The 14,857-nt window shown below is 31.2% G+C and overlaps 1 protein-coding gene and 1 pseudogene across 6 annotated transcripts in view; one reads left to right on the top strand and one right to left on the bottom strand.

Moving 5' to 3' along the window:
* Window positions 1-14,857, bottom strand: part of Cep126 (centrosomal protein 126) — a 72,827-nt gene that overhangs the window by 12,646 nt on the left and 45,324 nt on the right. For 3 of the 6 annotated variants that reach the window (XR_013437854.1, XM_005329123.5, XM_040285136.2), the window contains 3 exons: window positions 2,671-2,780; window positions 1,873-1,948; window positions 131-340 (listed from right to left, as the gene is read on the bottom strand). The exons of 1 other annotated variant lie outside the window; for it this stretch is intronic. Coding sequence is in view for 3 of the 5 variants with exons in the window: in XM_005329123.5 (XP_005329180.2) it covers window positions 131-340; window positions 1,873-1,948; window positions 2,671-2,780 (396 nt within the window). In the remaining 2 variants the exon portion in view is untranslated. The remainder of the gene's footprint in view (window positions 1-130; window positions 341-1,872; window positions 1,949-2,670; window positions 2,781-14,857) is intronic. 2 more of the 6 variants (XR_013437855.1, XM_078046914.1) reach the window with 1 other exon arrangement.
* LOC110598527 (small nuclear ribonucleoprotein G pseudogene) lies at window positions 10,650-10,848 on the top strand (annotated as a pseudogene).

Here is a 14,857-nt window from a genome sequence, read left to right as displayed (position 1 = left end):
TGCCACATCCTCCCAAGCCTCTAGGATTATAGGTATGTGCCACTTTTTTAACATTAAATTAAGATTAAAATGAAAATAGTCTAATTTCAAAACACCACATTTTCCGCAAAGGATATTCTTCCACACTTACAGCGTAACCTTCCATTCAGATGATTAAGGGATTGTAGGATCTTTTGTTCTTCAGCTGATAGTGTACAGATGTTGAATTGCTGGGTCTTACTTAAATTCAGATTTGATTTCTGTAGTTGCTTGTTATTCATGACAGTTAGAATTTCATCCTCAGGTACTGAAGCTTTCACTAGGTTTTCAGCTGTCAAAAACTCAGAAGTACTGTCTGAAACTACAGAAACTTTATATCAATTATTCTTTGATCCCTTTATGTTTTTGGAATCAGCCCTTATATGTACTAGGATGAATTATGTGTGTATACATTATTTCACAAATAGAAATACAGTAAATATTCTATTACTTTGCATTTTATATGTTAGGATCCTCAGTATGTAGCATTTTCCTATCCTTAATTTAAAAAAATCCAAAATAATAGAAATGAGGCAATAGAAATCCCTAGAGTATTACTTAAATAAAAGAATAAAATACACTAGGTTTAGATAATTTTTGTGTTATTTTTTTACTCATTGATGGTACAAAGACAATATAAAGGAAGTTGTCTTTTTAGTAGCAGTTAAATTAACTATAAACAAAAGAATAAGAGAAAAGGAACTTAGAAGAGAAACAGAATTGATAGCCTAGAAACAGACCCAATTAGATTAAGAGTATATGATCAAAGAAGCATTAAAGACTTGAGAGAAGGGAAAGATGACTCAATAAATTAGTTTGATGCTTAATAAAGAGCTTAATTTAGAGTTTCATTTGCCACCATTCATCTAAGAAATTCCAGTAATTGAAGAGTTAAATTTAAGAAATCAAACTATTAAAACAACCTATATGAAAAGGAAATATCTGTAAATTTCTGTACTGGGAAGTTTCTTTGAATTTAAAAATAATGGAGAAATCCTTAAGAAAAGGTTAACACATGTTTATCTAAGGTTGGGCCAATCCCTGACATACTTTAATTTCTAGAGGGCAAGGCTATTGTATGTTTTGTTCATGACTTTATAACCTAATATTTACTTGTAAGCAGAAAATTAGCTCTTAATAATCATTTATTGAATGAATAAATGAAAATTAATACTTACATATGTAAAAATACAAAATAAGTGTAATATAGTAAAAATAACCAAGCAATGAAAACATTTTGTTCAAGAATTTGTAAAAATTATCAAGAAATTTTCAAAACACTAATACATATGAAAAAATAAGATGAAGAGACAATTTACCAAAAAAAAAACATAAAAAATTTAGCATATTATTAATAAAATATAAAATAAAAACTAATATAACACCATTTCCTTGCCTACCATATAAGCATGATTAGAAGTGACTCTTTAAATTGACATATACCACTGAGAGAATTTCTAAAGGTAATACTTTTTTGGAAATACTTTAGCAATATATATGAAAAGCTGTATCAATACATCTGTCCTTTGATCCAGTATCATTTAATATTTGTAGTTTCATTAACAAATATTTCTTAGGTGCCAATTACATGCCAGATACTGTAATTTTAATTCTGGGAATCTATCCTACAGAAATAATTGACAAGTCAGAAAATAATTTGCTGTAGAAAAGATGATCAATGCATTGTTATTATGAATGAAGAAAAACTGGCAATGAACTGTGTAGGGATGAGGAAAAGTGCAGGTTCTAAATGGTATTTTAGCATTCACATAAAATGTAAGCAACTGAGAAAATCCATATAAGAAAAGAAAATTGTTGGAAACAAAGCTCTGAAGAAAATGTACAGAACAATACCTTCTCCATCATTAGAAGTACCCCTTGTAGTTAGTTTTGGCTCATTTGAACTTAGCTGGGCACTTTGTCCAAAATTCTATAAAAATAGAAAAGTAAACCAGAACATGATTCCACACTTAAAATTTATGACATATAATAAACTTAAAATTTTTTAAATTGCTGCCTATATTTTCAGCTGTCATTATTCAATAACAAAATCATCACCAATATCCCTTGAAAATTATAAAGCTCATTTGATTTTCCTTTTTGCCATGTCTTCCAGGAAGCTCAGATTCAAGTAGGATGTTCAATCAGATAGGACTGTCTTAGTCTTTATGATTAAAATACATGCTTCCTTTATTCATGATTCTAGCCTTCCTTCCTTCCTTCCTACCTTCCTTCCTTCCCTCCCTCTCTCTTTCCTTTTCCCTTCTTTCTTCCTACTTTCCTCTCATATTTTCTACCTCCTTTTCTTTTTCTTCTGTATATTTAAAAAACTTTGTTGAATTTTGTTGTGCATGACCTAAGTTTTTTCCAGAATTCGTTATAAACAATAACAGGTAAAATAACAATAGTGATTTCTTAAAAGTTGATTTAAAACCTTTATTGGTAACAGATCATATAGGCTAATTACAGGACAGAAAATAAGTACAGTACAAAAGCTTAGCGTAAGATTCTAAGACTGCATCACAAATGACTTTGGCTATATTTATATTTATGTTGTGGTATACAGTTTACAGCAAGCACTGTAACAGCATTCTGTTTCCCACACAATTTTTTTTGCTATTATATAGAAATTTTTACTAATGCTGTACTTACATTTATTTGCTCACTGTACTTCTGTCCTACAGATCCAGGGTTTTTTCTTTTCTGCTCTAAAGGACTTCTCCTCTTATTTTCAATTTGCTTTCTTCTTCTAACAGTAGAATCTTAAACAAATGCCAGCACAATGTCAGAAATTATACAAGTTGAGTATACTATACCAATTGCAAACTTTCCAATTATCTTGGAACATCACAGAAAACTTATTTATTTCATCTATAAATTTCATTTAGTTTTATGTTCTTTGAATGGTACAATTACAAGGATAAATTCAACACAATTCCTGCTTTTGAGGGACTTATGCTTTGGATCAGTGACTTCTGACACTTGGTGCTAGAACACCAGGAAGGTATGTAAAATAAGCCATTGGTGTGCAGGAAGAACATATTAGAATTCTAATTTATGGTTTATTTAAAAATTAGAAATTAAACTTTACTATGCAATAAATGATTGACACTGATAATCTAGTTAATTTGCAAGATAGATTGTTATATATCGCACATAGTAATCTTGGTTATCTTGAAGGAATGAAAGTTACAAATGAAACAAAAATCAACTTAAAGTATATTAAAGACATAGGAATTAGAAAAGAAACATTGCAACTGCTAAAAGAAAATTTAAGTTTAACACTTCAAGATATTGGCACAGGTCACCAACTTTCTGACAAGGCTTCTAAAACTCAAGAAATAAAACCAAGAATCAATAAGTCAAAAGGATTCAAATGAATAATCTTTTATGCAGCAAAGGAAACAAGAGTATGAAGAGAGAATATATAGAATGGGAGAAAATCTTTGCCAGTTACTCTTCTGATGGGGGTTAATAACCAGGTTATATGTATAACACAAAAAACTTAACATCAAAACACAAATAATTAATTAATGTGAATATGAACAACATATATCTCAAAAGAAGAAATGCAAATGGCCAAGAAATATATGAAAAAATGTTCAATATCCTTAGCAATCAAGGAAATGTAAATCCAAACTACACATAGATTTCCTCTCACTCCAGTTTAATGGCAATCATAAAAAATACAAGTAATAAGTGCTGTGAGAAAAATAAAACAATAATAACATTGAATGTAAATGGCCTAAGCTCATCAAACAAAAGACATAGACTGGCAGATTGGATTAAAAAACATGACCCAACAATATGATGTCCTCAAGAGACTCACCTCATAGACAAAGACATCCACAGACTGAATGTAAAAGGATGGGATAAAACTTACTCACATGATCTTATCCACAAGCAGGGTTTCTATACTCATATCAGATAAAGTTGGCTTTAAGCCAAAGTTAATCAGAAGGGTCCAAGAAGGGCCATTTCACACTGCTTAAGGGAATTATACATAAACAGGACATAACAATCATAAATATTCATGCCCTATTCGGTGGAGCATCTACATACATCAAACAAACCCTTCACAATTTCAAGAATCAAATAGACCACAAAACAATAATACTGGGTGACTTCAACACACCTCTCTCATTACTAGATAGATCCTCCAAATGAAAACTAAATAAAGAAGCTATAGAATTAAAATAATGCAATTAATAATTTAGACCGAGCAGACATATGTAGAAAATGTCATCCATCAAGGACTGAATACACTTTCTTCTTAGAAGCACATGGATTCTTCTCTAAAACACATCATATTTTAGGCCACAAACTCTTAGCAAATACAAAAAAATAGAGATAATACCTTCCATTCTATCAGATCATAATGGAATGAAATTAGAAATCAACAATAAAATAAAAAATAGAAGCTACTTTAACATGCTATTAAATGACCAATGCATAGTAGAAGAAATCATGGATGAAATAAAAAATACTTAAAGGTAAATGAGAATTGTGATACAACTTATGAAAATCTCTGGGACAGTATGAAGGCAGATCTGAAAGGAAAGTTCACTGCACTGAATACATTCTTTAAAAGATAGAAAGTCACTGAATAAATAACCTAACATTACATCTCAAAGCCCTAGAAAAGGAAGAACAAATCAGGAAATAATTAAAATAAAAGCCAAAAATCAATAAAATTAAAACCAAAAATTCAAAAAAATAGATGAAACTAAAATTTTGTTCTTTGAATAAGTAAATAAATTGATAAACCCTTAGCCAAACTAATGAAGAAAAAAAGAGAGAAAACTCAAATCACTAAAATTTGTGATGAAAAAGGAAGTATATGACCTACCCAAATTGAAACAGCAAGACATAGAAAATTTAAGCCTTCCAACTAAGAAAAGACCAGGGCAATGACACATCAAGAAAAGAAGGTTTTAGAATATCCCTGATGAATATAGATACAAAAATTCTCAGTAAAATTCTGGCAAATCACATACAAAAACATATTAAAAAGATAGTGCACCATAATCAAGTGGGATTCAGGGTTGCATAGTTGGTTCAACATATGGGAATAAATAAGTCACAACAACAGACCTAAAGACAAGAACCACATTATTTTATCAATAGATGTAGAAAAAGCATTTGACAAAATTCAGCATCAATTCATGCTCAAAACCCTAGAAAAACTAGTGATTGTAGGAATGTACCTTAACATTATAAAAGCTATATACACCAAACCGAAGGCCAGCATCATTCTAAATGGAGAAAAATTCTACAGATTAGAACAAGACAGGGATGCCCTCTTTCACCACTTCTATTCAACATAGTCCTTGAAACCCTAGCCATAGCAACTAGACAAAGGAAGAAATTAAAGAGATTCAAATAGGAAAGGGGCACTTACACTATCACTATTTGCTGGTGACATGATTCTATATTTAGAAGACCCCAAAAATCCACCAGAAAACTTCTTGAACTCATAAATTAATTCAGCAAAGTAGCAGGATATGAAATTAACATCCATAAATCAACTGCATTCCTGTACATCAACGATGAATCAGCTGAAAGAGAAATTAGGAAAACTACCCCATTCATAATAGTCTCAAACAAACAAACAAACAAACTTGGGAATCAATCTAACAAAAGAAGTGAAAGACCTCTACAATGAATACTACAGAACACTAAAGAAGGAAATTAAAGAAGACCTTAAAAGATGGAAAGATCTCCTATGTTCTAGGATAGGTAGAACATGTCAAAAATGGCTACACCACCAAAAGCACTATACAGATTTAATATAATTCCTATAAAGGTTCTGAAGACATTCTTCATAGAAATATAAAAAGCAGTCATGAAGTTAAATTTGAAAAATTAAGAGACCCAAAATAGTCAAAGCAATCCTTAGTGAGAAAAGTCATGTAGGAGATATCATAATACTAGACCTTAAATTATACTATAGAGCTCTAGTAACAAAAAATGGCATGATACTGGCACAAAAATAGATATGAAGACCAATGGTACAGAATAGAAGACATAGAAACAAAGCAACATAAATTCAGTTATCTCATACTAAACAAAGTTTCCAAAACCATATACTAGAGAAAACATAGCACTTTTAACATATGGTGCTGGGAAAACTGGAAATTCTTATGTAGTAATTGAAATTGAACCACTATATCTAACCCTGCACAAAAATCAACTCAAATTGGATCAAGAACCTATGCATTAGACCAAAGACCCTGCAACTACTAGAAGAAAAAGTAGGCCCAAATATCTATAATGTTAGCTTAGGAGCTGAATTCCTCAATAGGACTCCTAAAGTGCACAGGGTAAAACCAAGAAGTAAAAGTAATTGTATCAAGCTGAAAATCTTCTTCACAGCAAAGGAAACATTCAAGAGTGTGAAGACAGAGCCTACAGAATGGGAAAAATTCTTTACTACCAGCACCTCAGATAGGAGCATTAATCTCTAGGATATATAAAGAACACAACCTCCCCCCAACAAATAACCCAATCAATAAATAGGCAAAGGAGCTAAACAGACACTTCACAGAAGAATAAATACAAATGCCCAACAATTATATAAAAAAATGTTCAACATCTCTAGCAATTAGAGAAATGCAAATTAAAACTACACTGGGATTCCATGTCACTCCAATCAGAATGGCAATTAACAAGAATACAAGTAATAATAAATGTTGGCAGGGATGTGGGGGAAAAGGTAGGCTCATATATTGTTTGTGGGACTGCAAATTGGTGCAAATACTCTGGAAAGCAGTATGGAGATTCCTCAGAAAACTTTGAATGGAACTACCATTTGCAAGCTATCCTACTCCTAGGTTTATACCCAAAGGACTTAAAATCAGCATACTACAGGGATGCAACCACTTCAAGCTTTATAGCAACTCAATTCACAAAAGCCAAACAATGGAACCAATTTAGGTACTCTTCAACAGATAAATGAATAAAGAAACTGTGGTATATGTACACAATGGAATATTACTCAGCATTAAAGAATGAAATTATGGCATTTGCAGGTAAATGGATGGAGCTGGAAAACATCATGCTAAGCAAAGCCAAACCCAAAAAATCAAAGGCAGAATTTTCTCTCAGATAAGTGGAGGCTGATCCATAATGGAGAGGGCATGGGAAGAATAGAGGAACTTTGGATTGGGCAAAGGGGAGTTGGGAATGGGAGGGGGCATGGGGATAGGTAAGATGGTGGAATGAGACTGACATCATTACCCTAGGTACATGTATGATTGTATAAATGGTGCAACTTTGCATTGTGTACAATCAGATAAATGAAAAGGTTTTCTCCATTTGTATGCAATGAAACAAATTGCATTCTGCTGTCATGTATAATTAGAAAAAAAATAAAATGTTGTGTTCTGATTAAGGTTCATATGCACATGTTAGTATAGTAATACATATGTACAGCATATATATTTCTCAAAATTTTATTAATAGTGATAATATTTGACGCTGTTGGTTTAGAAGGATGGATACAAAGTTAAATGGATTATTGCAGTAAAGTGCTTAAATTGCATGTAGAATTATAGACAGAACTAAATGAAAGCCCAGAGGATTACAATGAATTAAAAAATTAAGAAAGCTTTCATAGAGAATATTATATCTGAGCTTGATGTTAAAAGGAGTAGTTGATTCACAAGTAAAAAGGTGCTTTGATACAGGAAGAACATTATGTGCAAAGACAAAGTTATTGTGGTATATACTTAGGTTTTTAGGGGCTAAGGAGTAGAAAATTTACTTAGTCTGGGGCATAGAATATGAATATTTTTTTAAATATATAAATGTCTTGGGGAAGTACATGGAAGTATGCACATATGTTATATTAAGAGTCAGAAAGAAGAACAAAATTAAAGTATTTTGAGCTCTGAGATTAAATTATATACTGGAGAACATGGGTTTGAATATTAAATTTAATTGATGTTAATTATGGTCCTATAGCTAATACACACACATATGCACAAATTTATGCAAATGATATATAAATATAAGTATAAAACAACAGACACAAAGAAGCCACCAATTTTCAGGAAAATTGTCCAGGATCTGAACATCTGACTTTTGAGAGTCAGAAATAACATAATACTAGTTAATATTTACTTAGCATTTATAAATTTCCAGATATTGTTCTAAGGGCTATAGGTACGATTACTACCACCATCTTTACAGATAAAGAAATTAAGGCACAGGAGACGATAAATAACTTGTCCAAATTTGTAGAGCCAGTAAGGGGTAAAGCTGAGATTCAGCTCCACTTAGTTGGGCTCAAAACTCTAAAATTCTAGCTCTTATACATTATGCTAGTAACTTTCATGCTGATTTGATTGTGTCTCAGAAAAATAAACATATTTGTCATAGTGACCCATTATATATATGTAGCTTTAGAAAACACATTCTTATAACATACGATGCCCACTGGTAGTTTCTATTCTAGAACATTCCAGCTCTAAAGTTAGACTTTATTTTAAAAATATCAGTCATTAAGTTGATTTCTCAGCACCCTAATGACTTAACCTCTAATCCATATATCTAAATTACAAGTAGACATTCAACCTATGCTTGAATGGTATAGTGATAGGGACCAAATGGGGCATCATCTATCATTGTTGACAAGCTTGAATCCTGCCCCTTGCAACTTTATCCTTTCATTTAGTTTTATTTAGTTCTTTTTAAGCATAATAAACCTTCAAATATTTGTACAGAGCTATTATATCTCTTAGGCTGTGTTTCTTTAATTGATCTTTAGATCTCCTCTCTAGTTCTGAGTCTCTAAAGTTTTTTGCATAGCCCTTTCTCTACATTCTTTATGAAGACAGAGTACAGCATTTACATCTAAATTATGTTATTACTTAAAATAATTCTGAAATTATTGTAAAAAATTTTATTGACTTTGTAACAGTAATAGCAAACTTTTATTTTTGTCTTTGGTCCTTTACATATGTGTTAAGTTTGGTGGATTGGAGATTATTTATCCCAAGAACAGATACAGCGTATACTTAAAACTTATTATTTCATTCACATATGTGCACCTAAATAATACCTAATAATTATTATAATAGCCAATAGCTTGGTCTCTTCTTTTCTTTTTTCTCCCCCCCCCCAAGATTTTCTTGTCAATATTGAGGATTGAACCCAGGGAAGCTTTATCACTGAACTCCATCCCCTGCCCATTTTAATATTTTGAGAGACAGTCTTAATAAATTGCATAGGGTCTCGCTAAGTTGACAAGGCTGGCCTTGAACTTGTGATTCCTTTGTTTCAGCATCCCAAGTTGCTGGGATTACAAGTGTGCAGCATTGTGTCTGCCTAATTCTGGCATTAGGGTAAGTAATAAAACTTACCCTGGTGTCTCTGGCCAAATTTTTAGTGTCATATGAAAATTCTAAATGTGATAGTATCACTACCCAACTGTCTTTGTGGTTTTCTCAAAGAACAGCTGCCAAAACAGATACCTTCTTCCTTAGAATTGTAAAATGATTAAAAATATATTTTTGTGTTAATATTATATCAACACTAATATAATAAATATAAGGAATTCCTACCCATAAAAGATATAAAAATGTACAAAGACAATAGATATTTCAAAAAAGCAAAGCAAAGCACACATAATTATATGAAAATGTTCAAAATGCTCAATTCATTTATACTTAGGGTAATGCAAATTAGCATAATTAGAAACTAATTTACATCCTAATGATTAAAAACATTAGAAAGGGAGTCAGAGCTTTGGTGAGGACATAATAAAATAATTCAGATTACCTAGTAAAGGTGAAAACATACATACCCTAAGACGCAGCAACCTCAGAATCAGTAATGTTCAAAACTGTTCTTAGGGTCATTATTCATAAAAGCAAGAAATTAGAAGTAACCTAAATGTTTAATGATAGAATTAATTTTTTGTACATTCATATATAGTAAATATGAAGAAAGTAGAGGTAAATTAATCAGAGAAAAATATTGATTGAAAAAAGAAAACCCCAGAAGAATAGAGATGACATGATTTCATTTATAAAATGCTTCAAAACTAGGTGAATCTAAACAATATTTTTTTGGATACATTCATATGATGGTAAAATTATAAAGAAAAGCATGGAATAATTAACATAAAGTTCTGTATGGTGTCTGCTTCCGTCAGGAAGGAAAGGGAAGCAAGTTGGAGAAGCATACTGAGTGATTTTCTATTTCTGAAACTGAGCAGTAAATACAGGACTCTTGTTCTTAGTCCCTGTTCTTATAGATGATATACATAATTTTGTATGTAAGATATATTTCACAATTTAAAAAAATCAAATGAATGGCTTGAGAGTTTTCTTGCTCAACCTAACTTCTTTGGTCTTGGTTTATCAGTTTAGTTGATCAGGATGATTTTGAATCTTGTTTCCACCTCTATTTCACTAATGACTTTGTTGTTTTGTGCCATCCACAAATTGAATAGATTGATGTGTTTTTTTTCCATGTATGTTATGGAAAAATCTGTTGTTATTTGGGAGAGGTTTTAGAAAACAGTATATAGTAGCTAAGTGGTAAAGAACACAGACTTGTATTTCAAAGCAACTCAGAGCCCATGATGTAGACACTGTCAATAAAGCTCTTGTTCCTGAGTTGAAAAATTTATGGATAAGATGTTAACATTGTCATTAAATGGTGGTAGACATGCCCAAAGAATATTGTGGGGATTTGATCCCTTATGAATGCATGATGATAACTACTGGATAACAGAACAATATTGGAATGGTGGTAATAGGAGGAAATATTATCATCATGTTAGAAGCCTTGGAACAAGTATACATAATGACTGTCCAGTAGAGAAATCCATGTCCCCTCTATAAAGAACCTATTTTATTTTACTATGATGTAAAAATTGGGTCATGTACATTTTCATCTTAAACGTTAGGTTAAATAAGCTTTTGTAATTAGTCAAAAAACAACACAAAACACAAGACTCTAGAGATAGAATGCTTTAATCCTGGGCCTCACTTATATTAGCTATGAAAATTATACAAGTTTGTTATCTCTATGTACCTCAGTTTTAATTTTATTTTTTATTAAATTTTTTGGTACTGGGATTGAACCCAGCTATGTTTTACCATTGAGCTACATCCTCAGCCCCTTTTATTTTTAATTTTGATACAGGGTCTCAGGCTGTCCTACAACTTGTGATCCTCCTGCTTCAATTTCCTGAGTTATTGGAATTGTGGGCATACACCACTGTGCTTCTCAGTTTTAATTTTAAAACAAGGGTAATGATATTATTTACTTCACATTCTTATTGGAGAATTAAACTTGTTTCCATTTGTAAAGTGCTTAGAATAGCACTTAGAATAGTGCTTCAAATGGACACAGAACAAATGCTATCTGATTTTTACACAACAATTTGTTTCTATGTTTCTGATCAAATTTCTGGTCTCATAAAAACTATTTATTCTAGGGTAAAAACGCTGGAGCTACAATTCAGAATTCTAGTTCTCCTTTGAATTTTTTTAAACTGAGTATAACGTACATAGAATAGTGCACAATTATAAGTAAACAGATTCTATTCACAAACCCAGATCACAAGTGAGTACTAAAAAACTCCCTTTACCTATTTCCATTTTATTCCCCACCATAGGTTTACCTGCTTTTGATATAAATGGAATATAATTTCCATTTTTATTGTCTAATTTTCTTTTGTAAAACAGTATGGTGTGAAATTCATTTGTTATTTTTTTTAGCAATAGCTTATTAATTTTCACTGTGGTATGTCATTAAATGAATGCTTGAATTTCACTTAATTCGTACTATGTAGTTAATATAGATAATTCCCAGTTCTGATTATAAAGGTGCTAAGAAAGTTTTTGAACATGTCTTCTAGTTTCCACATGAATCAATCTCTCTCTGTCTCTTTAACACACATATATACAATTTATTGCTAGGTCATAGAGCATACACATATATTCAACTTTTGTAGATATGAGAATTTCAAGTTGATATACATCTTTATCAATCCTTGGTTTTGTGTCTTTCCAATTTTAGCTATTCTGATGTAGTTGTATCTAATTTTTTAAATGTGCATTTTCCTAATGACTAGTGAGGTTCAGACTTTTGAATATGTTTATTGACCATTTGGATATTCTCCTTTATGAGAAACATATTCCAAACATATTCCATTTTTAATAGTGGGTTGATCTTTTTGATGTGTTACCTAGACTAGTTATTCAGTCAAACACTAATGTTGCTATTGCTCTGATAGTACTTTGTAGATATTAAGTCCTATTAGTTATTTCTGCAACTGTATTTTGTAGATATTATTAAAGTCTCATAACCAGTTTCCTTTAAGGATGGTAGATCAATCAAGATATTATAGGTGGTCTTGATTAAACCAATTAAAAGGATTTAAAATCAACTTTAAATAAGTCTTCCTTGAGAAAATAAATTTTTTTTTCCTGTGGAGAGTCATGTTAGCCATACCTATAATTTGTAGCCTGCCTTACCAATTTTGAATTTACCTAGACAGGCTCCATATTAATATATACCAATATCTTGCAATAAATCTCTTTGTAGCTCTTTACTGACACTGCTTTTCTAATTTAATTCTGGCTGATACAACTGGGTTGTCTTTTTCTTAATTCTTCTTTAATTGTAGTTCTTATTTATTGCAGTTCTGGTTAGGAGCTCTTTGTCAGTATTGAACAATACAAATATTTTCTGCCACCCTGGGTGTGCCTTCTCAATCCCTTTTTTTTTGGATGAAAAACATCTGTAATTTTTTTTGGTCCTGAGGATTGAACCAAGGACACCCTCATGCATGCCAGAAAATTGCTCTCCTATTGAGTCACCACCCCCCCCCGCCAGACCAAAAGTTTCTAATTTTATTGTACAAATTGTTAATATTCTTCCTCATAGTCTTTGCTTTTTTAATACTGAAATCTTTGACCATCCTAAAATCATAAACATATTCCCTATATCATATTTAGGAGAATCTTATTATAAAAATTCTTTTTATAATAAGAAAAAGATTCTTTCCATATTTAGATCTATAGTTCACTTTGATTTTTTTTGTGTGTACAGAGTGAGGTCAGGATCATTTTCACTAATTTCATATAGTCTTCCATCTGATGAATAATAAGATGAACCTTTATTATCAGCTATCCACTGCCACCTTTACCAAAAACTAAACAGTTAAAAATGTGGGTTCATTTCTATACTCCATATTCTATTCCATTGGTCTAAATATCCTTATGCAAATGCCATATTATACTAATTACTGTATCTTTTATACAATATGTAGTAGTATAAGTTTTACAACTTTATTCACTAAGATTATTTCAGCTATTCTTGGCCGCTGCATTTTCACATAAATGTTACACAGAATTTGTCAATTTTAACAAAAATCCTGCTGAAATTTTAATTGAGATTGTACTACAGTTATGGATTAGCTTTAGGAGAACTGGCTTCTTTATAATACTGACTCTTCTAAGGCGTGAACATTTTGCAGGTCTTTATTTCTCTCAATAGCGTTTTATAGCCTTCCATGAAAGGACCCAGGCAAAACTTTTTATATTTATCCACATAGGTGTGTGTGTGTGTGTGTGTGTGTGTGTGTGTGTGTATTTATATTTATTTATAACTTTATTTATTTATTTTTATGTGGTGCTGAGGATCAAACCCAGTGCAGTGCCTCACCCATGCTAGGCAAGCACTCTACCATTGAGCTACAGCTTCAGTCCTCCATAGGTTTATATTTTTAAATGTTATTTAAAAAGTATCATTGTTCAATTTCTCAGGTCTTCCTATATTTATCAATTAGTTTAATTTATTTTCAATTCTCCATACCCATCCAATTACATATTTAGTATGGAATCTGTCTTATTTCTGGAGTAAAACATATTAATATTCATTTTTTTCTGTCAGTGTCATCTTTCTATAAAATTTCTCTCAAATGATACCTTTTCTCCTTAAGTTTATTCTTTAGTCAAAAAAAGCTTCACAGTCTCTATTCTTTACAAAACTCACTCTTTAATCATGTTCATATACTGTATCCAATCTCCTAATAGTTAACTGATGAAACAGAGGCCATCCAAACTCAGTTCTTTCCTTAGCCACTCTAAATATCTCTTCTTTAATATGCCTTGTAGGCTAAAGTTTATCTCAAAGGAAAGAAATATGAAGAGTTGTAAAAAATGCTAGAGTAGAATCTCATAGGAAATTTGACATTGAATCAAAAATATTAAAAGAGGATTTGCTCTTAAAAGTTGAATCCATGAATTGTTTCTTCTATTTCTTTCATGCTTTTAACTTTTTTCCTGTTAAGATTATTGATCTATACTAATCCTTCCATAAAAATGTTTCATAATGTATCTATTCAAGTCACTGTCATAGACATTATTATTCATGGCTAAAACTGCTTTGGAAGAATGGCTTATATTAATTTAACCCTGCATCCTCACTGCTCATTCTGTATTATTATTATTTTTTCATTTGAAATATTATATAGAGCATAGTAAAGAACAGATATTGAACAACCATAATTGAAGATCCCTGTGTATCAAGGTTGCCTCATGCTCTAATATGAATGGTGCTGTTTGGAGTTTTGCAATTTATAACCTGAACAACTACAATGCAATCGTGCTATTATAGACACTTGTTCTTCTTCCCTCCCTAGAGATAATTTCTATTCTAAATTTATGTTTATCATTAATATGTCTGCTACAATTTTACTACCCATGCATATGTCTAAAAGCCACATAGTATCATTTTATATTCTTATAAAAATTTATTTAAGTATTCTAACTCTACAATTTTCCTCTCATTTGGGATATTTATTCCTATTAATATG

The sequence above is a fragment of the Ictidomys tridecemlineatus genome, chromosome 4 (assembly GCF_052094955.1).
Source record: "Ictidomys tridecemlineatus isolate mIctTri1 chromosome 4, mIctTri1.hap1, whole genome shotgun sequence".
NCBI classification, from domain to species: Eukaryota; Metazoa; Chordata; class Mammalia; order Rodentia; family Sciuridae; genus Ictidomys; species Ictidomys tridecemlineatus.
This window is presented reverse-complemented; position numbering and strand designations above follow the sequence as displayed.